Raw genomic sequence first — 26,489 nt, 5'->3', positions numbered from 1 at the left:
TGAATCGTAAAATATTTTCACATTTTTGTGCAGTTGACATCCAAGTTAACACACTTCTGGGGATGTGTTATGGAGAAGGCAAGACTGAGAGATAGGTGACAGTAGAGCCTGAGAGACAACGCAACTAGCAAAGTGAACAAGCAGGTTTGAAAGCTTGTGTTGAATAAGAGCAGGAGGAAGTGGTGAGAATTATCTTAAATCATCCCAAGTTTGGCTTGTGGCACAGAGGTGCAAAAGGTCAGACTCAATGACAATCCTTAGACACCCAAAGTTTACACTGTGTAGAATGGAACTCCAACATTTTTGTTTAACCTGTGTCACCATTTGTAAACATATTTAGGGTGCGAATAAAAGGAGTATGTGCAATATTCTTTTACATATATATTTGCATTTTCAGTCATAGATGTTGCAAATCCTGTTTTTGTTTTGTTTGCTAAACCAGCTTTTATTAAGCTTCGTCAAAAGTATGGAATACAGAAGCTACTACAATATACATATCAATATTAAGTACACTATGAAAATGTATTGAAAAATAGATGTTTGTGTTTTATTAGTATATTTAATTATGCTCATCTGTTTTTCATATTGCAACATATATTGATATGATACTTTAATAATATTCTTTTAAAAATAATGTCTGTTTCTTATGTGGATTCAGTAGCAGATGCCAGACCCATCCCTGTATGGCTGGAACAAACATAATAGTTTCAGCATGTACTGTATCACAATAGGGATGTTCAACATTTCATTAAAAGACAGGACGTTTTTTTCCTAAGCAGTTTTTCATGCATTAGCCTATACAATTGTGTTTGAATACACCCTGTTCCAGAAGACAATGCTGGAAAACAAAACAGCCATATTATAACCTGCATTTCTAATATCATCCTGGTATAGCGTCAGTTTGTTTTGAGCTGGTACTTGAAATTTGTTGTTGAGCAGCTTAACTCCCTCCCACCTGCACTTTCCTGCTTTAGACTCGTCAAAACCAGGAAGTAAAAAAATCAAGGAAGTGAAATCTGCTTCTAAAGTGAAAGTAGCTGAGGGAGGGCAGCTGTGCAGGTCTCTTCGGCTGTCTGGGCTCTTAGTTTACACTGCAGCGTTCGTTCATCACAAAGGCGGACAGAGAAATACATTGTGACACACAGAAGGAGCGGGAGAAAAGAACAGGAGTGGAGCTAGAGACTAGATAGCTGAGAGAGTGAAGACTGAGCTGGAAGCCTGGTAAGAGAAGTTGTTTTGTGTCAGGCAAGGAGGCAGACAGACAGGCGGGCGAAGCAGCTTGAGAAGCAGCAGTCGTTGCAGTGGGAGCTGTTCCCCAGCAGAGCAGCAGAAAAGTGGGGGATGGGGCACTGTCCAACAAAGAGAATTTGAAAAAACGAAAGAGAAATTCATGGCAAAGAGCGCGGCTTAATCCTATGTGGGAACAAGCAGGCACAGCGTGACTAAGCTGTGTGTGTGTCTATGTGTACAGACGGGAAACTTTGTAAAAGGCGAGGAAGAGGAGGAATAAGATTAGAACAGTCAGGGTGAAGACAGACACAAGACACAAAACAACCAAGCCAGCTGCCTAAAACTGATAAATCTCCCCCACAAAGCTGCAGCTGTGGAAATCTGCTGATCTGCTGAGTGGTTCTGAGGAATTAGAGCTCTGCGTTGTGGTCGCGTGCTCCACACTGACAGCGCTGGGGGGAACCCGATGGACGGCATGGTGGAGCTAGATAAGGAGGAGCTGCAGAACGATGGGACATGCGATGCCTGTGAGCCAGATGAGGCCCAGCCAGCTGTTAAAATATGCCACTTTTGCAACTTTGCCTTCTGCAATGCGCATGCGGACAAGCACCTCCAGAGCACCAGGCACGATCTGGAGCCATACCTGCCAGAAGAGAAGGCCAAGGAGGGACAAGGAGCTCAAGGAGGGAAGGAGGTGGATGGTGTCCCAGGGATAGAGGAAGGAGCGATGGGAGGAGAGGTGGCTGAGAACGGAAAAGCGAGGGACAGTGTCACAGTGGAGAGGCTGCGATGCAAGGAGCACGGCCAGGAGGGGACGCTGTACTGCAGGCTTGATGAGAAGATCATCTGTGTGGTGTGTGCTGTTCAGGGGTCTCATGCAGGCCATGAGGTCATAACCCTGAGGGATGCATACGTGTGGCAGAAAGTGAGTGTCCCCGTATCGCTCTGAGTAGCAGTAATAATCTTGTAATGCACCCTGGGTAACAAGATGAAGGTTAACAGAACAATTTCCAAAGTTTTTTGCTCCTGTGCAACCTCCATCTCCATCTGCATCTCCTGTCTAACTTTATGTTTATATTAATTTATAGATTTTTAATAATCTCTTAGGCCTTGTCTTAAACCTACAGTAAAACTGAAATGTAAAACACTGTTTAAATCTGTGATAGTCCAGCTAGTTCACATTAATAATACTTTCCAACAGACAACTGTGAATCAAAATTGTAGCAATACATTAAATATTAACTAGGTACTGTTCACAAAATCCTATATCACCTTGCTACTCACAACTGGGAAATCACTGAAGCTCAGCAGCTGTGAGCGTGACCAGTACCTAGATGTGAGACCTCCTGGGAAAGCTAAGGTTGTTGCTGGAAGAGGTGTTAGTGGGGTCAGTAGGGGGTGCTCACCCTGCAGTCTGTGTGGGTCCAGATGCCCCAGTCTAGTGACAAGGACACCATACTCTAAGAAAGTTGATATCCTTCAGGTGAGATGTAAAACTAAGGTCCTGACTCTCCGTGGTCAGTAAAACTCACAGGGTGTTTCTTAAAAAGAGTGGAGGTGTTACCCCAGTGTCCTGACCAACTTTCCCCCTGGCCTTTACAGGTCATGGCCTCCTAATAATCCCCATCTATGAATTGGCATTATTATTACTATTACTGTTGTTGTTTTTGTTTACTTTACATCTTTGGGACAAGGGACAATGAAAACTAAAAGACCTGGCACTCTTCTCATTGTTAATGCTTTTTTAACTCTAATTTTCTTAATTAACAGAAATAACTGAATATAAGAATTTGGCATTTTTAACATGGATAATACAGAGCAGAGGCTATCCAATTAACTGTATCTAATGACCTCTAATGAAGCTCCAGAGGCATATAGCACTCCTATAACTGAACACTGAAACAATACATTCCCTTCATAACAAGTCACTTAATATCATTAAAACACTACATTTAGTACCATATGGGCAGCATGGTGAAACAAGGGTCACTGGAGCCTGGATTGCTTTCCTGGTGAGCTATCTGTGTGGAGAATGGATGTTCCCCTGTTCATGAGCTTTGGTTTCCTCACACAGTCCAAAGACAAACTATTAAATCAATTGGCTTTGGGGAAAATTGCTTTGGGGTGTGAGTATGCGTCAGATTATCCCTGAGTCCTGGGACAGAAATTGCACTTCCTCACATCCTAAACAGTTTGCTGCAGCTTCTCACCACCCAACAGCTTCTTTGTTATTCACTCACAGTCCCTCCTGTACCATAGTGCACAAGAGTGTAGCTTTGGGAATGTTCTCGCATGGCTTTCCAAATGACCAAACCCTCTCAGCTGCATGAAGATCAACAGAAGGCTGTGCTTCCTCTCTTGCAGCAGCTCTATTTTAGATGCAAGCATCCTCTATTAATGTAATAATACCCACACCCTCCTTGGATCAATTATACATTGGCCATGACTCTTAAATACAGCATTTATAGTGTGTTTCTTACTAAATGCTGGACTCCAAATAATAACCATATAGAATTTGTGAACAATCATGTGCATTCCTCCTGTGGACACTATTATCGCCCGCTGTGGGCACACAACTGAAGTGCTTGTATGAAGACAGCTTTTAGAAGGTAATGCAAGCATCATTATTTTTCTTTATGACCAGGAGTGTAAATAAAAGCATCAGCTTAATCTATGACAATTCTATTGTTCAATTCAAGCTACTAAATTTAATGAGACGTTACATGATTAGTCATCTGGCATACAGCATTGATTTTCCACTGGGAAGTGAAGTCTGGAGAGACTTACAAACCTCAAGCAGCAAAGTGTTTCTTGTTAGCACAAGACAAAAAATCATAACCTCACCACATACTGCACTGACGATCCAGAAGCTAATCAACCTGTGTGCAAAACACCATCTGGTCTGGCATGAAGTGCAAATCCTTCTGAAATTTGCCCACTTTTGCAGACATTTTGTTTACAAAATGCTCATGCACGAGCACATTTTCCAGTTTGTCTGCCGTGGTGTCTGTGGTTAATGATGCTTATTTTCACATTCCTAGATGCCCAGTTCACAGAAAATATCTTCAGTTCACTTTCCAGGCCTACAAACTTTTCAGGTTCCCCTTTGGTCTATCTCTCGGTTTGCACATGTTTTCCAAGTGCATACATGTTTCTCTTTCTCCCTCTCTCCTCTGCAGTGGCATGGAATACATTTTTGGAATCAAATGAACAATTAGTTGGTTTTCACACTATCCAGGGTACTGGATGAATCGCAAAGAGCTCACTTTACAGACCACCGTCTTCAGCTCAGTTTCTCGCTCGCCCCTGCCGAATTTAAACACCTTGCTCTTGCACCTGGTGTGGGAGAGACAATGTTTGCAGTATCATGCTTAAGGGGATCCTAGCAAAGTCTCATTTGGTTTTCTCCATTGAAGTGGCATGTCAAACATCAGGTGATGGGCAACATTATTGCTGAATTATCACGTTGGTTGAAGTAAGGAGGAACATTAGGTTACTCCTGTACCCTAGGTCTCTGAAAGAGAGGAGTAACCACTAATCTTTTTGGGATATGTGGTTTGTCTATGAAAGAAGAATGGTGAAAGGAGTGCAACAGACATCTATCCTGTTAGGCTCCTGACTCATCTTTTGGTGGTATTGGTGTAAACATTCAGTCCTCTGACTGTTTGGCAGTGGTCCGTATCTGGTGTCTCTTTTTTTAAAGTATAATGGTTAAAGGGATCCATTTGTTTTTTATGGAGAAGAAAATAAAACTCAGAGAAAATTAATGTAGACTCCCTTGGAATTGGAAGTTGGAATTGTCGCTTTTATATAAAAGATTTAAGTTTTTTTTTAAAATAGAGAATATAATCTGAAAAGCCTTTGCATTCTCTGCTGTCCATAAAATATACTATATATGCAAAATTCAGGTTGCTACTGATCAAATTGAATTTATTTTCATTGGAGCATTCCCTGCACACAATATTGATCTCACATACAGTATCTCTAACATCTTTATCTTACCATGCTTAATTATCCAATATCTTTGTGCCATTTCACCTCAATTTCTTGTTTTCTGAAATCATTAACCTTTATGAGGCATTTCAAATTCAACCTGTTTTCTACTGAAAATAAAATTAAAAGTGGTAGTGTATCATCTGCATTTTATCTTAATTTTGTCCTTCCTTAAAATCCTTCAGCAGTGCTATGATTAAGATTCCCATTGCATGGTTATCCATGGTGCAGATTACTGTGGCGATTACATGGCTAAAACTCAAAAACTATATTCAGTATATCAATATTTTGAATATATACTACAAATAACACAATTGAAACGTAAAGCATTTACTGTTGTTATACGGTACATGTGCAAAAGACTGCAACAGAAATGGTTTGAACTTACCTCTCTGTAATACACAACAGAAACCAGAATTTTCAGTTCTTAGAAACCACCTTTATATACTAATGCCCAAAAGAATGGGGGTTAAAAAACTTGTTTGGGTGGATTACTTAAAGATTGTATGGTACCTGATTACATATCTGAGATCTGATATGTGGTGTCCAGTCCTGGCACTGGACAGCCATAGTCCTGCAGATCATACAGGATACCTTAAGTTGTCAATGAGCAGTTATGGAAAGCATGTTAACGTCTTGTAATTAGGCAATTTATTGATCTAATCAAGACATTTAGATCTTAACTGCAATGGAAACTATAAAACACACCAGGACCCAGGATAGACAGCCTCTGCTCCACCCATAGTAAATGCTTGTACATAATTTGCTCGGTGTACATTTGCCATTTATGATAACTTTTCCAGAACTGAAAAACATAGGACTACATAGGACAAGTTAGGACTACAACTAATGTGTCTTAGCCTTAGGAGCATCAAACGTTTTTTTTTTCAGAGATTAGGGATTCACAAGAAACAATCAGCTCTACTGTAGGTGTTAACAGTAACAGTAGCACAGAAAATTGACAATTCCAATACCTGTAACCAGAGGTAGTAAAAGTAACATATTTAAAGCAGCAATATTGTGTTTGTAATCTATATTGCTACTTGATCCAATACAATTAAATAACAATATACAAGTAGAAGTAAATTGGCTCTGTGATTCCACTGCAGGCTGCCACTCACTGCTGTTGGTTGGTAGTTCAGATAAATTTACATGCAATTTACATGTCTACAAGTCTTTCCTCCAATGAGATCACAGTCCCAAATGCCCACTAAAAACAAAAAGGAATTACTACTAACATTCCATGACTGACACAGAACCACAGTCCCACAACGAAAAGATAATCCACCCCAAGGACTCAAGAGTTTTCTGCATATTAAACAGTTCAAACTTGAAGTCAATTCAGCAAAATAATTCTTTCATTTTGCATTTTTGAATTGGCTTACTAATTGTACTAAAGCTCCTATAACTTTACATAAGATCTTGAAATACCCATTTTTTATCCCAGTAACTGAACTACTGACATTTGAATCGTTTGCCTCAAACAGGAAACTAATGTTTTGCCCTCCATCTGTTTTTTTCTTTACAGAAAATAAGCTTCTTTATTCTCTCTTAATCTCCTCACCAGACACCTAAATTCTCCATTCACCACAAGCCCACCTAACTGACAAGTCTGGATCTTAACTTTAGAACGGTTTAAAAAACAGTTATGTTACCCTTAACAATTGCAATTTATTAAAGGAGTCCTTTCATGATGCTACTATGGTAACAGAAGGGAGAGGAATGAAATTAGTGTTGCACAGCTCTCTGAAGCACCTGAAAGCTTGCCCTGCACTGACATTCTTCTCCATCCTACTTCCACATGATCACTCTAGAAGAATACATTTACTCGATTTTTGGAACAGTTACCATGGCAAATAGCAACCTCAGCAGAAACATCAACACAGAACCTTTTAAGTCTGCAGGTGTGAGGCAATTATCTCGTCAAGAACATCATTGTGTTTCATGGTTTTGAAATGGAGCGAGATAAGATCGCTTTACAATATGTTATTTATATGCAATATGAATGTTCTCTGCATTCATATTGCATGTGACCTCTTATTCTTTCTGGTGCATTTAAAATAAATAGTTCTGTTACCTTCGGATTTAAAGTAATAGTCTTTCAAACAATTAAAAGTCATTGCAATTTGAAGATGCTGAGCTACAGTGTATATACTGTATGTGTTCAAGTAACACGTGGTCAATATTGACAAGGTTGGTCTGGTTGCCAGTACTGCTGTCTCATAGTGCTTGAGGCCTGGGCTTCATTCTGTCATGGGGTACTTTTTGCTTGGAGGTTTGTATGGCCGTGGGAGTTTTTCTGGGTGCTTTAGTTTCCAGCTGCACTTTAAAGGAGGAAACAGCAGGTTCCTGCAGTCTAGATACATGGGAAAGCAGTTGGCCAGTTTGTACTGTGTGCGTGGCCCCCACCATGGACTATAAATTTGCTTCACAATGGCCCTTTGGACTAAACATTTAGGGAAAATGGACAGATGATTAGATACCTGACTAAATCATAGGAATTTTACAGGATTATGTCTCTTTAACACATAAAGGAATACATGTGAAATAGCTCAAGAACATTATAAGGGAAACGTAGCAAAAGACAGGGGCATTGTCAGGCATGTAAAATGTATATTTCTGAATGGAAATGTATAAACATTATCCATAAAAATATTATCTACAAGGCATTTGCTTTCCTAATCTCTCTAAATCTGATTATCATTTTTATACTGTAAGTGAAAATGTTTTCTAAAACAAGAATACAAAGCACTTGTGACAAATTGCAAAGTTTTTGATCCTTTCTATACAGTACATACTGTACAATCATGGCAGAGCAAAGAATAGGTGAGACAATACACATCCCTGGGAGGAACAAGTTGAAGAATAGAGCTTGTTAGACAAGGCATAGACAAACATAGAGTACAGAATGCAGGATAACCCAGCACACCAATGGATAAGAAAGAGGAATCACAAAAATAAAATAATAAAGCAAGTAACCACATTCATTTTTGGTTATGGAGACTGGAGCTTAAAGAGATTTTGGAAAATGTACCACCCAGCATCAGTGTTTTTTAATAAAATGTTTTTAAACCAGTTTACTGTGATGTAATGTAAACAAGAGTAAATCTCATTGAAGTATATAAAGATTTTGACCAGTGGCACAGACAGAGCCAAGACAATTTTATCCTCTGCAAAACTTAATGCTTGTGATACACACTTCAGCTAGCGCATCTTGATAAACGACCTCAGTCATTGAAAATAATTAGCAAAAAACATTGAGGAGACCTTGTCTACACATACTGTAGCAATACACCATCAGCACAGAACAATATGTAGTGTTCAAATTGTGATTAACTAACCTGGATGCAGAAACATTAGATGATGGGACAACTTAAGCTAGTTGTTCAAAGACAAGGCAAACCATGGAGGTGAAATTGGGCATCCCTAATGACAGCCCCTTGAAATAGGAAACTGAGAAGAACACCTGCTACTTATTTGCACCATTACAAAAGGGTTTGCGTGTGAAATTATGATATTAATGAAAATTGAACACAAACCTATCGGCTTTAGGACCAACCATAAATAAAGTCACTCAACCCTTCTTGGCAGCTTTGCCTACGGCTTGGCATTAGAGTCAATTCGCGAGATGGGATGACAGCAAAGTGCCAATCAAATGGAGTCAGATCACCTGTTTTTTTCATAAGCAGCTATGTTATCTATCAGTACAACTGAGAAGCTGGAAAAGGAATATTCTGGGCTTGTTGTGGTCTCCAGAAGAGCCATTTCCTGAGTTTGTACAGATCCAGTCAAGCGCGAGGGATACTGCAGTGGTTTGCGGTTGAGCGGCTGCGTGAGACTGCGAGTGGCTGCAGCAGACTGCAGGGAACCGCAGCATTTTAGATATTTTCAGTAATGTGACTACAGTTCTTTGTAAATTCACCAGGTGGAGCTATGAAAGCTTAAAGGGACGTGTGGAGCATTTGGGCTGTTACCAGAAAATGCCTGGTTTTGAATCCCGGTCTATGCTGAGGGACAATCCTTTTCTAATTATAGGATTTAAGCGGTACAATGTTTAGACTTTTATTAATGTTAAACTGTAATTCTGCTGTAGTTTGTGAAGGTGATGTGCCTTTTTCAGCTTTACATTCACATAGAGAAAATGCAAAGGTAATTTTTTGTAGCAGAAAACTAAAACAGTACTTTAATCTACAGAAATGTACGCACAGTAGATGGTAGTAATAGCTGAAAAAAATCACAAGTAGAGGTTAATTGCACTCTGAAAGGTAGAAAGAAGAAAAAAATACAATGGAAATCTTACACATGCAAATTCATATTATACAAATTATTTTTAAGACTCTTCATTCATTTAAAGATTTCAGCTTTTCACACTTCGCTAGAATTTAGCACTCAGATTTCAATTCATTTGCATAGGCTTTCTCACATTCTTTTTTAGTGTTCCTTACCTACCCCTTGTCTTTATACTGTATTTTTGCTCTTTTCCTCTTTCTCCCTCACAATTAAATAGGCTCCACAGTCAAAACGTTTTTTCTCTTCCTGTTTTTGGCATGTCATTAATACATGCTATATGCTAATTAATCTCCTTATTCCTCTGCAGCATTCACAGTGATAAAGCTCCTCACCTGAACCTCTGAGTATTCAGCACCTCTGCCTCTTTTAATCTTCAAGTCCAGTTTTGAGATCAATTGCTGCACAGTCAACAAAGCATTTAAGTCTTTGAATTCACTGCTGCCATTTCAGTTTTTACTCCAAGAAAGCCAAATTTGTTTGTATATTGTTTTATTTGTTTTATTTTTTAAAGTCAGGTGACTCAGTGGAGGTGTTTCGCCATTCAGAACATACTAATACCATTTTCTCTTACTCTTTTTTCCTGTAGAGTAAGGAACCAGTAGACATCCTGGCCCAGACTATGGAGATGGCCGAGAAGCTGAAGTCCAGATGGAACTGTCCTAATGTAAGTTGAGAGAGCTAACTACAGTATGCACCCATCTGTGCCGAGCATCTCTTGTCATTTTAATGCTCATCGCAGAGTTATTTTTTACAAAAAACAGGGGAACATAAGAAAAATGACAGGATGTCATTCCATCCATTGAGCCCTTTGGTGGTTAGTACTTAACTGATCTGTGGATCTCATCCAGGCATTTCAGGGAAGGAAGCCCAGGTATTGGCTTCAACAACATTTCTGTTTGTCCCATACTCCCACAACTCTTTTCTAACCTCTTTATAGGCTTATTCTTAGTTACAGAACAGGAGTAAAATAAATTGCACATACAGGTAAAAAAATACATGTTTAGAAAGGCTAAGAGAGAGGAAGAAGAAGTAAAAGAATATTGCAGAAAAGACTAAAATAAAATTATTTCAGTACTATGGTCACTGTAGTCACACCATGCAGGTACTGCTTTGTAGCACAGTATGCCGCCTAGCACTTTTTCACGTTTCAGGACCCTTCTCCCTGCACCTCCAGGATGTCAGCTCTGTCACTGCTACCAGTGCGACCGCAGACCAGCGCTTCACGGGTAGATTAGAAAATTCAGTTTTTATTCTATCACACTTGAAACCACTGCAATATATTGCTGTATAAATGCAAAAAGTCCTAAGTAAGAAAAGAAAAAAATAAACCAAAGAAAGCACCTTTTGCAGGCTGCAAATTCCCATCTCTCTCTGAATCATCTCAGCATGGTCATCCAGGCCCACATCATTCTGCTGCCCTTAAGGTGAAAAATTAACCAGTGCAACACTTTGATCTCTCTGACATCTTCCTTCATCCTGAGAGTCCCAAACAATACTTTCCATTATATAGTACCTCCACTGCCCTGCTGTCTGCAGCAAGAAACAGGGCGAGAGAGAGAGAGCTAAAAGCTCAGCCCACACTCCCTACTGGCCAGGGTTCTAATATTCTCCTTTTGGCCAGCAAATCCACTCTCCATGTGCTCTTATCATCAGATGGAACTCCAGGATTAAATCAGTGTTCAGTGTCCGATCAGTGTTCAAGAAAGTCAGGCAAACACAAGCAAAGGGGAGGAACATGCAGTCCATGATTGTATGCAAACTGCCAGGTGTTACAGTGCACTGTTTCTCCTTCCTCTATCTTGAGTCTTTCCTCTGTCCCAGCAACAATCCCCCTCCAGTTCCCTTGCATTCCCCCTGACTATGTGATAGTTGATTGGTGTCCAGGCAAACAGTGTAATGATTATGTCATGGTGCCAGACAGAACAACGAAAGAGAAAAGATGCACACAAAAACCCATTGCCTATTATACGCACAACTCACACTTCAGTCACTTTGTGTCACTACTACAGAAACTGTAAAGAATGAAGTAAAATGTACCCAGGTCAATAATTGAAAACTTTCAGACAATAAAAGGAAATTGGCTAATGTACCATATATTTCATGCAGGTGATCACTGAATCTTAAACATCCTATACAGCTTCAAGAGTCTGTTTCTGGTGAACTGGTAAGAGTTGATCAGAGAGAAGCAACAAGGAAAGAACCATAAAAAAGCTATAAAAAACATCTGTCCACATTAGTTGAATCTAGTAACTATAATCTCTGTAAGCTATTCTGTGCTATTTAAGAAAATATAAGATTTGATATATAGTTATATACTGTAATTATAGTCAGGGGGTTATTTTCATTGTAACAGAATAAATACAAAAACAAATTATTTTCATTTCCTCTGTTTTTTTAACAGAGCCTTGAACAGAAAACTAGTGCAGGGATTCAGCATAATTACTTTTGTTTCAGTTTTGCACAAGACATTAAAAACAGAGCACACCCTGTGTATCTGGCAGTAATAGGAGCAGCATTTGGCAGGATTTAATTAGAAATTGCCCCATTTGTGTTTCATGCAATAGTGAGGGAGCAGCAGACATTTAATCCATCTCAAAGATTGAGAACAGAATAAAGAAAAAGTCTAATCAGTTGAACTACATATTGTTTTTTTCTAATTTAATTACCTTCTTGTATCATTACCCAGGAGCTTAAATGCAGTTTGCAGGAACAAATAAGAGATTTTGGGTACTGAAGCATGGAACTTTAAATTGCATTTTTTATGTTCATAATAAAAAACAAAAGAAAAGAAAAGAAAAGCTCCCATCTCTCCTCAAAACGTCATCCAGTGTATAACATGTTTGGGGTTTGGAAAAAACAAATAATTATGTCACAGTAATTAACAGGATTCTCTGGGAACTTATTAATTAGTAGATGGTGATTACTGGGGGGAAATGTGCAAGGCTGTTTACTTTAATGCATTGTTAAAGTACGCTTTTCCTACAAAGTGTAAAACTCTCAAGTTGCAAAACTTGCCAGACAAAACAGCAGAAGAGTTTAATTTAAGAGAACTTGTGCACTCTAAAGGGTTTGTTTAGCATAGTCATGCTCATCTTTATTTGTTATGTGCTTTGCTGCAATGTAGATGTCTCTGTGAAAGCTCCCCAGTGCCCGATCTTGATTAAATCAAGCCTGTTCAGACTGTAAGGGCTAAGTCTGATATGGATGTAGTAAGTAGTATTCTTACCCTTCCTATGGTGTACCATTTTGAAAAATTACAAAATGCTGTTTTTGGCAAAGGACAGAACAGGTGTAGAGTTGAGGGAAGCTGAAGTTTAAACACTGTAGTGTCCCTTATCTGCTAAACTAAGAAGTAGTTCAGAAGTTTCCGAGGTAAACAATTCACAGCGTGAATCGAAAAAGTACCTTCAGCCGATGAGAACAGTCACCAGTGGTTTTCCTAGTGGCCCTTTCTGTTTAATGCCTGCTCAGTATGACAGCCGGTCCTCTTCTGCTAGCCCTGTGGCTCTCCGGCTGGTTCAGGAGCTCTTGTGCTCCTTGAGCCTTCCGCTGGCACTTCCAGGTGTCCTGCACTTGCCTGCTCACGTGCTACAGTGCCTCACACTCCTGCTTATGAGATGGCAGACATTTAAATGGAGAGGGGCTCAGCTGTCAATTACTGTGGAATGACCGCTCTTAAGGAGCTACAGTACCCAAGCTGGCTGGACTGTACGTGACAGATGCATGTACACATTTTTAAACTTTATATTTCATGCAAAGCCCAAATCCTCAAACTGAAGACTTCTAAAGGTGAGATAAGTTAAGTAAATGTCAGCAAATGCTAACGGAAAAAAAAAGATATACTGTATGTCAGCACCAGTTTTTAACATCAACACTTTTCCTCAAATGCTGTGATAAAAATGTGCACAATATTTCAAAGACTGTCTTGCTTTACAAATAATAAAAGACTACAATTAACATAACATCCATTGGATGCCTTGTTTTTTTATTATTTTTAAACCTCATCCCTGAGGAAGAGGAACTAAAAATAGTTGTGTAAATATATCACAGAGAGTACAGAGCAGAAAAAAAATTAGAAAGCTCAGTGGTGGCAGTACCAGGTACAAAGAAGAACACCAAACCTGAACTTTATAGAACATTGAATAACAGTGCTATTTCTCTGATAGCAGTTTATCTTACAATATTGGTGCTCTGCCAATCATATCCATTTAGGGTAGAGATCTTAATAAGTTACCAATTACCACTATATTTGACATAATATGGAAGAATATTTTCATGTCATCTAAAAATTTGGCACATCAGCTTGACGCATTTTAAATTAATTGATAAATACTATCCTCTTAACGATACAGTATATGCTAACAGTTTTTTTTTGCTATTCCACAGTCTAGTAAATTTAAATTATGTAACAACAGAAACACCATTTCATACAGTATATAAATTGTATGTCTTTGTTGCACGCAAGACCCTGTTTTTTCTACATTAAAAACCATCTGCCATGATTCTCTTGATCAAGATCATTTTAATTTAATTTAATGTTGCTACAGTTTTTGCTGCTCCTCTTTTTAAAGCATCACCTGCACACTTGACTGGTTTGCTAATTATACCGCAATCAATATCACTGATATAAGGAAGAGTAGTGGTCCCAATACAGCACCCTGTGGTACTCCACTGTGCGCAACATCCCAATATAAGTATTCACTCCTCAATATTACTCTCCGTTGGCTATCCTTTAACAACATCTCAATGCAAATACACACTTTTACCTCAATGTGTACTGCATGTAATTTGAGCATTAATCTATTATGAGGAATTTTATCGAAAGCCTTTTGCAAATATAAAAGCATCTTATCGTATGCTCTGTGTGTGTCCATTACTGTTGTTGCTTCTTCAAATAATTTGAACAAGTTGGTAAGGCAAGACATACGTTTTCAAAATACATAATCACTGTCCCCGATGATGTTATTTCAAAACAGGCGATCACCCAATTTAGTTATAAAAGTTGTTTCCATAGGATTGCATGTTGACAGAAGGCAAGTGTATTGGTCTGTTATTTCTTGGGTCTGTTTTGTCACCCTTCTTGTGAATGAACATGATATTAGAAACTGTGACAAGAGCTTTAAACAACATCTGGCTTCCTTAAGTGCAATTGGTAGGATACCATCAGGCCTTGGACGTTTTGTTATAGTTATTGCTTCTAGTTGGCAAAACACATATATGCTAACTGTTTAATACAGAACTTTAAGAACTTAAATGACCTTCCAGTGTTCTGCTGCTTTCTGAAGCCTGTTGTTGATTTCTTCCTTGGTAAACATCCAAGTGAAATTCTCATCTAGAACATAATGTAACATGTCTTTTTGCTTTCATTGTCCAGTTGTTTCCCATCATTATCCTAAATTCTTTAACATTTACTGTTCTTTAATTGTTCTCAATCTCCATTTTGAAGTAGTCCTTCCTATATCTTTCTTAGCTTTTCTAATTTCTTATTTTTTATAATTATTTTTTAGCTTCAATATGGTTAATAATTAATAATTATAATAATAATTGCTTACACTTATTTCTGGACACTCCACTCAAAGAGCTTTACAGGTCATAGGGACTCCCCTCCACCACCAGTGTGCAGGTTCCTCCTGGATGATGCAACGGCAACCATAGCGCACCAGAACGCTCACCACACATCAGCTATCAGTGCAGAGGAGAACATTGCAGTACCTAAAACAAAATTGCATTAACAAAAGAAATGGAGAATAGATAAAATAATAAGTAATTAATCTAGATATAGAAATCAAAATTGGGGTTTAGAAAATCAATATCCTAGACATTGGTCATGTTGGTTTAATCAACAAAATATTTGAGAATATCATTAGAAAGATTCCTGAAAAACCCCACACTAAAGACCTGCAGAATACTTGTTGCAAATATTAAAAACAGGACTCCCAGATTGCAATTTAATACTATTTTTTGGGATTGAAGGGGTTACATGGTGGTCAAAATGTTAACATGGCTAAAATAATATTGTTGGTATTATAAGAATTTGCACAGTTAACCATGTATACAATATATCATAATTATTTTTTATAATTACTATGGATGAGTTCTATGGTAATAACATTAAATCTTGGCACTGTAGCAAGAGAAAATATCATAAGATATTTGCAGAGTTATAGTATGGCGTACTGTAATTTCCTATGGTTTTCCTATGGAGTGACAACAGTATAATTGTTCTAGTGCATTTTCATCTGGGTCTCTCTCTCCCACCAGCCCCCCTGTTCTGGAAATACTTCTGTGACCCTGACCATGTGCTTCAGCTCTGAAAGTCATTGCCAAGCCTTAGGAAATGTAAATGAGGCAGCCCCTTTGTCTGTGCCTCTCGCTGGAGACCTGTACTTACATGAGTGCAAATTAAGATTAGGATGCATCACTGCTTCTAGTTACTCCAAACAGATGCATCATTCAGATCTCGCTGAAGTGGGAAGACAGAACAAGGATGAAGGATGGATGTTCAAAGTGGGCTCCATCTGTCAGTAGAAAAGAGAAGGGACTGCTTTCTGGCTTCCTAGTGTAGTGACACAGTAGGAAAGGCAAACTGCTCTCCTGGCTTCATAGATAAAGCTTTGTCCTCGGTGGACACCTCACTTTGAGAAATTACTCTAGGAGGTCAACCGCCACATGGTTACTCACTTCATCTGCCCATTCTCTTGCATTTAAATCTCATCCTCTGGGCTTTTGAATTATTAACACTATTTCCAAAGAAAGAGAACAGACAGGGAGGGACAGAATGAGAACTGAATGGATTTCATTAGTTAAGTGGTATGCAAATAGTCATTTATTTCAATTAACTTGTGCAGGAAATTCAGAATACATTTTTTGTTGTAGGCAAGACTGCTCCTGAATGCACTCCACCGGAGCATGAAATGTGAGGAATAAGACCCCATGGCAGTACTACCAAGGAGAGTTTGGATTCTCAGAGTAATCTCTGTGAAGTAACTTTCAATCCATTGCTACAGAGGTGCCATATTTAAATCAATTGTACCTCAGTAGGCCCTTTAGGGCAAAGACAAAGATTTAAAACTATATCACATTTCAGTTGTTTTGAAATCAAAGTGCAGCTTTTCAAGTTACAGGAGACACAGAGGCACTGTGCATGTGTTTTAATTTTACAGGAGAGCAGTGACGTGAATGGATTCTGCTTTTTGCTAAAAAAATTGTCAAAGTTCAGATTAGGAAAGGAAATATTAATTAGGAAAAGGATATATACTATATATACTGGAAACATTTTAAATTGTTTCCAGTATAAGATGAAAAAAGGGACAAAGATATTGTGGTGGACCTTACCATTAAACAAGGCAAAGCAATGAATCCGAGCACATAAAAATCCATATTACAGGTTTTGGACAATACTTGACAGTACAGAAACCTTTATTGTAAATAATATGCATTATTAATTCTTGTAAATAATCGTATTCTTGAAAATAATTCATTTATACTTCTAATTGGCCTCTCCAGACTGATATATTACTCCCCAAACACCAATTAACACCATGAGACCCTTTGTATACTCAGGCATGCCATTAATCATACCTACTGTTTGGAGAACGTTCCTCTAAACCCTCCTAACTGTGTGTCTGTTCACAATAATAGGGGTTTCATGGCCTCTAGTGGCGGGTCAGCTGTTAAATAGTACCTCAAAGTCTGGCCTGCCACAGATATATTGGAATACTTTTGAGAATAAAGAAATATTTTCAAAATGTAAGCAAATATATTTGAATATACTTTTCAAATGCAGAAATATCCACAAAGGGTGAACATGATCATACAGTACGTTACGGATCTCTAGGTTCTCTACTACTGTTGTATTATTGGGCATGTTTACACACTGGAGAGAGAGTGTCTTTAGAGATTGGCTGCACACAGTGGTCAATCTCTTTTTAAGGCACAGATGAGTTGGCCATATCACTCACACTTCATATTCATAACTGCTCCAGCCTTGTTGCTCTTCCTCTTATTTCAGAAATCTGGTTTTCTGATCAGGCTGTTTACACCAAAAGAGAATTTCTTTTTTACTTTTTCAAATTTAATATTATTTCAATTTCCCTTAGAAGAGAGCATTTGTTAAACATTTTCATTATGTTCAATCTCAGCCTTCCTTTGATGCTGGTTTCTTTTAGTCCTTGAAATCGTAATTGTAGCTGTGGGCTTTTGGTACAAATATAATTACGGCATAATTACGGGTTTTCATTTTATTTAAAATACACCCCCTTATAAATACATGTATTTCAGCCATACATATTTAAATAACCTGAAATCTTCACATTTTAGGTTATTTCAATATGTATTGCTGAAATACATGTATTTATGAGGAGGTGTGTTTTAAAATCAGTGTCAGTATTTAAAATGACGTTTAGATCTTTAAAATACTGATGTTGTGTCTTCAAACATTCGGAAATGTTAGACAAAGATGTAGACAAACTTCAAAAGAAAGGACTGAAAGTGAAAACACACCCAATGTCTAATTAAGGCCTGATGGCTGGAAAGAAAATGGTAAAACACATCTTTCCCCACTGAGTCCTTTCTGAAACTGAAGAAACCCAAATACTTTTCTAAAGAAATAATGATGACTAATCTTGGCCAACTGACCATATGGCCACAGAGAGTTTTAATGATTATTATTTTGAATTCAGGGATTTGGAAAAAAAAATCTCTGTCTTTTCTCTCTTCTGAATTTCATACCAGTAACAATGGTTTCCTGTCATGCAGCAGGAAAGAAAGGGAGTGGTCTATGAATTTGCAGGTCTGCAAATCTGTCTATAACTGTGCTTTAAGTCAAGTGTATCTCTTGTATTTTTTATGGGGTTAAAGGCTGTTTTTAAACCTATCATTCGCTTTTCTTTCTATTTGACATGAACAATAACTAACGATACCCATTAAATCTACCATCAGTATTTATAATTTCTGAGGGACTACTTTTATAAAGAAAAATATACAAGATGTTCTGAAAATAATGAATTACATTTACAATTAATAAAAATGTCATTTCTATTGAAAGATACCATACAGACATACTGCCTGACACTATATAACTTTTGTCATGATAATAGTACTGCAACAGTACTGCAATATTTTGCAATGTGTTCAAACCATTTCATGCATGCAATGTCAAATTAAATGTCACCTGAGACCTATGAGCAAGTCAAGCAGTTTGCATAGTCAAAGTCAGGCAAAGACATCATTTTCAGCTAGTGTATACCCACTGCTTACATCCATGACTGTGTTGTTGGATCAACAACTCTTTGGCCTAAGAGTTGACATCTAACCCTGAAGAATGGCATTATATGCTATGATTTGCATTTTCAAGGCACTTAATGATCCCTGATGTCCTAGAGCTACTAATTGGGATATGATTCTTAATTCGTCATGGAAAAGCACAGTAGCCCATTGAATCTAATTACAATGCATGTATTAGTCAGTAGTCCATCGAAACTCAGCTTGATTCATTTTGGATATACTGGATATACTGTATGCATGGGCTCCTCTTTCACATAGATGCCTCGGAACAGCCCTGGCACTCATCCAGCAACACCCATGGAAGCATCCTCCAGTTCACTGAGCACTTCAGTAGCAATTATGAAGATAAGTAGGATTGCCACATTCGCATTGGTCAGTCAATCAGTTAATTGACCACTTGGGGCACTCAGTATTCAACCATTAGGAACGGATGAATGTCTCTGCTCTTCAGTACTGTTAAGGAATGGCTTTGTTGTGCTGCCTTCAAGCCTTGTTTAATTTTCTGCTCTTCTTTGAACTAAAATCCATCTTTAAATTTCAGTCCCCTCGTGATTATTCCACCCTGAGCCACGTATTCAGAATGTGTATGTGCAAATAGTATTTTTTTTCCTGAAAAATGTTATTTTTTCAGCTTCATATTTTAGCTTCAAGTTAAAATATCTGTCATACTTTTTAAAGCTACCAAGCTTGTTTGAGTAACCCTGTACAACTAGTGTGCTTTCCCCTGGTAATGGTGTTACTTCCCTCTGTCTCTGTTAGATGAGCACAGCTGAGCTGGAGGCTTATGTAAACGAGCAGTTTGACGAGCTGCACCAGCTGGTCCGGCAGGAGGAGAAGCGCACGCTACACCTGGTGGACCTAAAAGAGGCCTTCCTGACCGCGCAGGCAGCAGAGAAGATAGCCGAGATCACCGTGCACACTGAGAAGTTACAAGAAGAGATGGCCTCCATCACCAAGCAGCTGGGTGCCCTGGACCATGGAGAGGAGAGCAACCCCTTGGTGAGAGCCCTACCTCTTCTCTGCTGCCATTCTCTCTCTCCTCTGTGACCATTGTGTTTGTAGCAGTTAGAGCTGCTAAAATAATTCAGACTGACTCCATGAAAGCCAACTCAAAAAAACATTTTTGTGCTGCTCAGAACCTATGTATCTGTAGCCATATCAATGCACAGTAATAAAACAAATGGTAAGTGTACCCTTTTTCAGGATTGTTGCTCTTATAAATAGTTTTCAATGCTCAACTTTATAGATAATAAATGAAAACAGAAATAATTTACAATCCTATCCATCTATCTTCTTGTCCACGTATGTACAGCAGTACAGGGTAGCAGGGGGAGCTGGTGCCTAACCCAGAAAACAGTGGGCGAATGGGAGAATATGCCCTGGATGGGACAACACACACAGACATGCACACACACACACCAGGGCCTATTTTCCCAGAAAGTGAGTCACCTGGAGGAAACCCACGCGAACATGGGGAGAACATACAGTACAAAGCCTGCACACACAGCAGGAATTGAACCTAAGGCCCCAGCGCTGTCAATAACAATAGCTGCTGCAAGAACTTCACCAAACTATATTTCCATTGCATATAGGATATTAAGAGTTTCTGAGAAGTCCTGTTGAGAAGCTTTCTGCTTCAGTGCGTGTGTGTCATTAAGGTTTAAACAGACAACATGCAGTAGGGAAATGGAGCAACAGCAAAGCACAATTTTCAAATTGCTTCTCTTAAAAGAGAAATTAGGCCCAAATCACAAAAAAACATAAGTTGTACAAAACAGCAGACCTCAGATACGTGAGGTGGTTGTATAGTAACAGAATGCTCCTCAGCCTCTCTGTAATAACAAACAGCCAATGGGATCTCCTCCCACTGCAGCCTCTGGAGCCAGAAGAGAAGCCTCCCTCTAGCGCAAGAAGAACATATTTGCATTATATTCAGATCCATCATGGACAGAGTTATGTCTACAGAGCTGTCGTGACTGAAGAAGTGTGTGCTTTGGCTGTTCACCTGCCTAATGCTTCGGTTGTTTCCCCACGGGTGTTGTACTGATGCATTGGAATATGTCAATACGGATATCTTCCCTTCTCCTCTCCTAAGCAAGATAATTAAATATTATACCACCTTTCAACAGAATGTCTGAGGACACTTTAGTTGCACTTTGACGATGATTAATATTACATTTAAGTCAGACTAAATTAGTATGAATGTACAAAAATCTAATTATCCAAAATCCCAAATCATTTAGGCCAAATCATGCAAATCCTTGACAAGAATATTTTGCACACCCATCATAGTGACATCTGTTGACTACGTCTTCCATTTCCTTATTCCAGAGGACAACATGGGGTTTGTCATTGGCACCCCACAAGACATAAACACATACTGTACAGTAGAGAGACAGTGTGATGAAAGTATTCTCCCATGACATTTCCACCTTGCTAGCTAGACCTTTTCAAATAATTTGTTGTTATTAATAGTTCAAATACTTCAGTAACAGCAAAAGAATGCATAATGAGCAAATATCTGATTTCCCATAGACAGTAAACTTAACACTGTCTGTTGATCATCAGCAAGGATGCCAGTCACCTGTTCAACCACAAGCTTCCGCAGATGTGAAATCTGCAGGTCTGCTTATGCAGGAAGTCAAACTCTCACGTTTCTGGAAATTAACATAGCCTGATAAGAACGTTAGACAACTCAGTGTTGTTGAGCCTCTTCTGTTCGCTTTGCACAGTCTCCGTGAGTCTCTGAGTGGATACATGTCTCTTCTACTTTGATCTGTAGTGTATCAGTGAGGGAACTTTATTGCACCTCTTCTATTCTTGTTATTCTTGTCTCAGGGACAGAGTATCAGTGTTTAAATCTCCTCTGCTCCAGTCTGCACTGTCTTAGAATCTCTCCTAAAGTTCCAGAGACACTAACTCACTGACAGATGGTCAGAGAACAACAGATAACTTCCTAATCTCTTAGTGTCTGTTGGTAGTGACACACGCCTGTGTGGTTCTTGGTGCAGATGTATTTTATATAATATGTAATATCCCTTAAAGACTTGATGCAATATGAAATCATGTAGAGTTACAGTATATGCATTTATACACATACTTTTTCCTTATTATAGTCATTTAAAATTTATACATGAAAAAAATTGAATACCATTAATACATGAATACCATTAAAAAATGCACAGCATAATTGTGTGGGTTCTTCCATCAGTACAGTGATGCCCTTTACAAACTGACTCTATTTTGAAAGACTGGGTAGGGAACTGTGGCAGCTTGCTTATGCCGCAAAAGAATAAGTAGAGTTTAATTCCTCACTGAAAAGCAGAAAGAAAAAATCATTTTTTCTTCACACAGCTGATGAAGGCTCGACAGCCAAAACATCGTGATCCTCCTTTCTACTTTTCAGCATGAAATTAACCTTTACTTGTTTATTTTGAAAGCGGGTGCAGTGTGGGACAGTGCAGCTGAGAGGGAGGGATGCATGAGAGATTTTCAGCATTGCCATGGCTAACGTTTGGCCCACTGCTTTCCCAGCATGGATTTTCACACAAATAGACCTAGATTAAATCAGAGCAGTAAAGCAGGGGAAAAAAAGACTCGAAATTCAGCCAGGCTCACTGTGGTTTATCAGTTCTGTTTGGCAGAAGCCCAGGAAATCATCACAGGGGGGGTTATTCAGCTCAAGGACTTAGGTATGTTTTCTAAACATAGGGAGAATGATCTTATTAACCCAGCTGTCAGGGCACAGGAGTATTATAGATGGGTCTACCCTTTATTTTTCAAAGAAACAATTGATTTTCATTTTAGGTCTTAAAACCATGAACAAATGACTTCTTCTCCTCTAGTTCACTTACCAAGAGGGATGATCATTACATCCATTTTCATATGCTTTGAATTAATTACAGTTAGTAACAATGTTTCTAGAGGTTTTGTCTCAGGTCAGAAACGTTTTAATTAATGTTAAAAGTAATATAATTCTTTGTGATATGAAATGAATAGTAAAAATCATCCTATGGAAGATGTTTTAAGACAATCAGGGCTAGTTTGGGAATCATTACTGGGAGTTCTGCTTTGGCTTTTATTAGGAAAGCCAATAAGAGAGATAATAAGGTATACTGCAATAGAGGTTAAAATAATTTACAGTTTTACAACAAAAGAACATTAAGGTATGAAATAACATGGATTAGACAAAATGAAGGAAAACATCAGACAGTCAAAAGAGATAATGTAATGTATTAAATGAAGATTTCACTCAGATGTTTACTGAAGTAGAAATGACAATGAAGTCAAAGTTCTATATTTAATAACAGCATAAGACTACTTCATACTTGAAGCACTTAATTCTCCAGGACCTGATGGTTTTCTACCAACTGTATTTAAGGAAACAAAATATGGTATGTTAATCATAGGACAACAAATGGAAACTATAGGACAGTGCATTTAAAACTTAGCCCAGGAAAAAAAAAACATTTTACACAAAGGTGTTGTAGCTGTCTGGAACAAGCTACCCAGCAATCCTCCTAAGGCTAACAACACTCCTATTAATGAACCTTTTATGTTCTTATGTTTCAATATTTTCCCTCCCTTAAAAACACCCAGGGTTAAGTGAGCACAACATAGCTTTTATACCTGGCCTATGAGGAAATAAGATTCTAATAATGCAAACAATCACTGAGGAAAATTGTATTTATATGGATGAGGTGTTGCTACAACCTAGAATCTGACAACAAGCAGTAGAACTTTTGAATTTGATATGCTGACAGAAACTACTTGGGAGTCAATTACTGGTGAGCTCAAAATAGCAGCTAGGCAATGCTCCGTAGATGTTATTTAAAAAAAATGCATTGCCTGCTGCTGCACAGACCTTATCTACTGATCTGTCATTGCAGTGATAGAGTAGATATCAGCAGAATAGGCCTGTAGACATATTTAATGTGTCAAATCATGGCAGTGTTGTAATTGCAGTCTATGGAATGTAACAGGAAGAGCCCCATTTGTGTCTAATTCTCTGTAGAAATATGTAAGTCCCCTCCTACAAGGTGTCTTTGGCAGAATGCATATTGATAATAATGATGATATTAGCTCACATTTCATGAAGTCTGTATTTCTGTATTTAGAGTACTGGTATATCTCACTAAGAGGATTGTGGGCACAACACAGCCATGATAACAGGCTTACTTACAAAGAAAAAGATTATACATACTAGACTATACCATCAATAGATCACCGTGCAGAAGAAGTATAAACAGGTCAACTGGAACCATCTGATTCTGACTAACAAAGCTCTAGGAAATAAGATTCTGCCGCTAATGAGGCTATTTTTGTTCAGGCTGAGCACAGTGTTATCACTTGTTTTATACAAAAGAAGGCAATTAACATACAGTAGGAAGTTTATAATGCATGCAGCTATACTGTGCTTATTTAAAGGCTCCTGTGTTGTACCATACCTTTCTTTGTGATTATTGTTCTTTGAATTACACTTTCAGAATGACTGCCATTTCCACACTAATTAAAGTTAAAGAATATTTGTGGTCTCTGGCCTCTATCTTGCAAAGAGTCTGCTGTCTGGTACAGTGTTAGCAGGAGAGGAGTGTTATGAGCTCTGTGCTGTTTGCTATTCAAGTGTATGTGCTCGGTCATTCCCACTCTACATTGTCAATTAAACTTCAAACAGTTAAATTATAAAAAGGTGCTTGCTCACCACACAGGTTAATCTAGATTGTGTCACCGGATCTTTCAAGAGTTTGGAGGGTTTTAATTAGAGACATTTACCTTGATTCACCATGCAATAATGATTCCCAGTACCATTTGGTCTTGGGAGAGCTTACAGCCATGTAGCTGCAGCTGTCCTGCAGCTGGTGAAAAATTTGCTTTAAGGTACCATGGAGATAATAGTGTGTAAAAAAAACATGGCCTAGACTTCTCAAAAGAGGGTATGCCAAGTGGTATTCATTCATTGCATATGGTCTGAGCTCACACACAACCACTATCGGATTAAAAGAAATGAAGGACAGAGCTGCACCTGTCAGGTGGGAAGACACAACAGCACCTGAGGAAAACCCACTGTTCCCAGGGGGTTCTGCACACAGGCACCCAATCTCCACATAAAACCCAAGACACAGAAGCTGTGAGAAGGAATACCACAAGAGAAGCTCAACAGTGTTCACACTGAAGTATTTTAGTAGAAAAAGGATTTCACCCACACAAATACTATATTCAGTGTTTGTTAATTTTAGAGAGATGTGATTCCATGTGTCTCTAAGTCAAATGTGTGAAAGCCGGGCTGTTCAGAATGCTGAGCCATCTATTCCCTTTGAACTCATGATTGCAGTATTGTGTTGATCATTCAGGTAGGCTTTTTTATTTTTTATATTTCCATGTGAACCTTCCAGGGGAAAACAAAACACTGGCGTTATCAGACACCTCTTACCTGTATACGTAGCCCCTCTTGAGCAGCTCATTTCTGTCTGTGTATTATAATTTAATTTGTGTGCTTTATTCTACTGCTATGATTGCTCTAGAGACACTAATACTTTCTATTTATGTATTTATGTAATCTTTTTATATTGTTTTTCTCAATTGCTATGTTCAAATGTAAGCTATCAGACCATCACACATGATATATCATTGTTTACTGCATATTCAGCCTGTTAACAGTAAGTTATAGCTGACACTGTCTATACAATTATAAAGAAATGTTGGCTAGTTTCTTGTGAGAATATGGAAGAGAGAGCATGTCCTATAGCTTTTCAAAACAAAAATTAACTAAAGCCTTACTCCTCATTGATCTCCTGGCTAAACGTCTTCAATCCCTTACTATCCAAGTGGACAGCTACAGTAGCTGCTTACTGGCTTTTGACAGCTCCCAGAAGTCATGTTTCTCCTTCAGTTCCAGGTCCTTGGTCAGTCCTGTTTGAAATCTCACAGAGCTTGTCACTCACTTGGCTGCCTGAACTTACTGACTGGCTCAAGAAGCCTCAGTTTCCTGCTTTTTAAATGCTCACCTGCCCAATCATCATGCAATGACTGATGAAATGGCAGAGGGCATCAGCAGCTCATTCCCCAGAGACTTCTGGTATAGGTGGTTTGGCCATTTTGTCTGGGCTAAGGTTTCACAATACATAAGACAGGTCATGCACAAGAGGAGGACATTAAACTCATCTTGCTTGTTTGCTAGTAGGTAAAGGAACTTATGAAGCCATTTATTGCTGGAAGCCAGGGTACCTGCTTCAACAATGTGCCTGGGTAGCTTGTTCCATATTCCCACAATCTTTTATGAGCATACAATACATGTGGTTGCACCAGTTCAGCCAATGTCTGTTACAGTAAAAACTATCTACTACAATTTGAGATCACAAAAAGAAACAAATCTAAATAATCCATTGCTGCTTTGCATTGCATTGTCCCCAAGACAATGAGCAGAATAGAGACATTAAGATAAGAGATGGAAAAAACACAGAGCTAACCCAATGTTTACATATTGAATAGTGAAAACTGCATAGCAACTTGTCCATTGTCAGTCACATTTTCTTATATTCTTATTGTTGTGCCATCTTTTTTCTGTTTTTCAACAGGAAACAGAAGCCCATCCAAGGTAAGAGGAGAAAAGAAATTCCCTCAATTCTTTTTTCTCACTGTCCTTTGATTCTGTGGCTGCATGTTACAGATTGTGATTACTAATCCATCTTCCT

The 26,489-nt window shown here is 38.5% G+C and overlaps 1 protein-coding gene across 1 annotated transcript in view; it reads left to right on the top strand.

Annotated features, from left to right (window-relative positions):
• Nucleotides 1-1,016: 1,016 nt before the first annotated feature.
• The window catches only part of trim44 (tripartite motif containing 44), a 57,940-nt gene continuing 32,467 nt past the window's right edge, over nt 1,017-26,489 (top strand). Inside the window, exons 1-4 of the mRNA XM_015338445.2 lie at nt 1,017-2,155; nt 10,100-10,177; nt 19,558-19,797; nt 26,373-26,392. Coding sequence (XP_015193931.1) covers nt 1,697-2,155; nt 10,100-10,177; nt 19,558-19,797; nt 26,373-26,392 — 797 coding nt within the window. The 5' untranslated portion in view covers nt 1,017-1,696. The remainder of the gene's footprint in view (nt 2,156-10,099; nt 10,178-19,557; nt 19,798-26,372; nt 26,393-26,489) is intronic.

The sequence above is a fragment of the Lepisosteus oculatus genome, chromosome 21 (genome assembly GCF_040954835.1).
Source record: "Lepisosteus oculatus isolate fLepOcu1 chromosome 21, fLepOcu1.hap2, whole genome shotgun sequence".
NCBI classification, from domain to species: Eukaryota; Metazoa; Chordata; class Actinopteri; order Semionotiformes; family Lepisosteidae; genus Lepisosteus; species Lepisosteus oculatus.
Note: the sequence above shows the minus strand (reverse complement) of the source record. Positions and strands in the feature narration are given on the sequence as shown.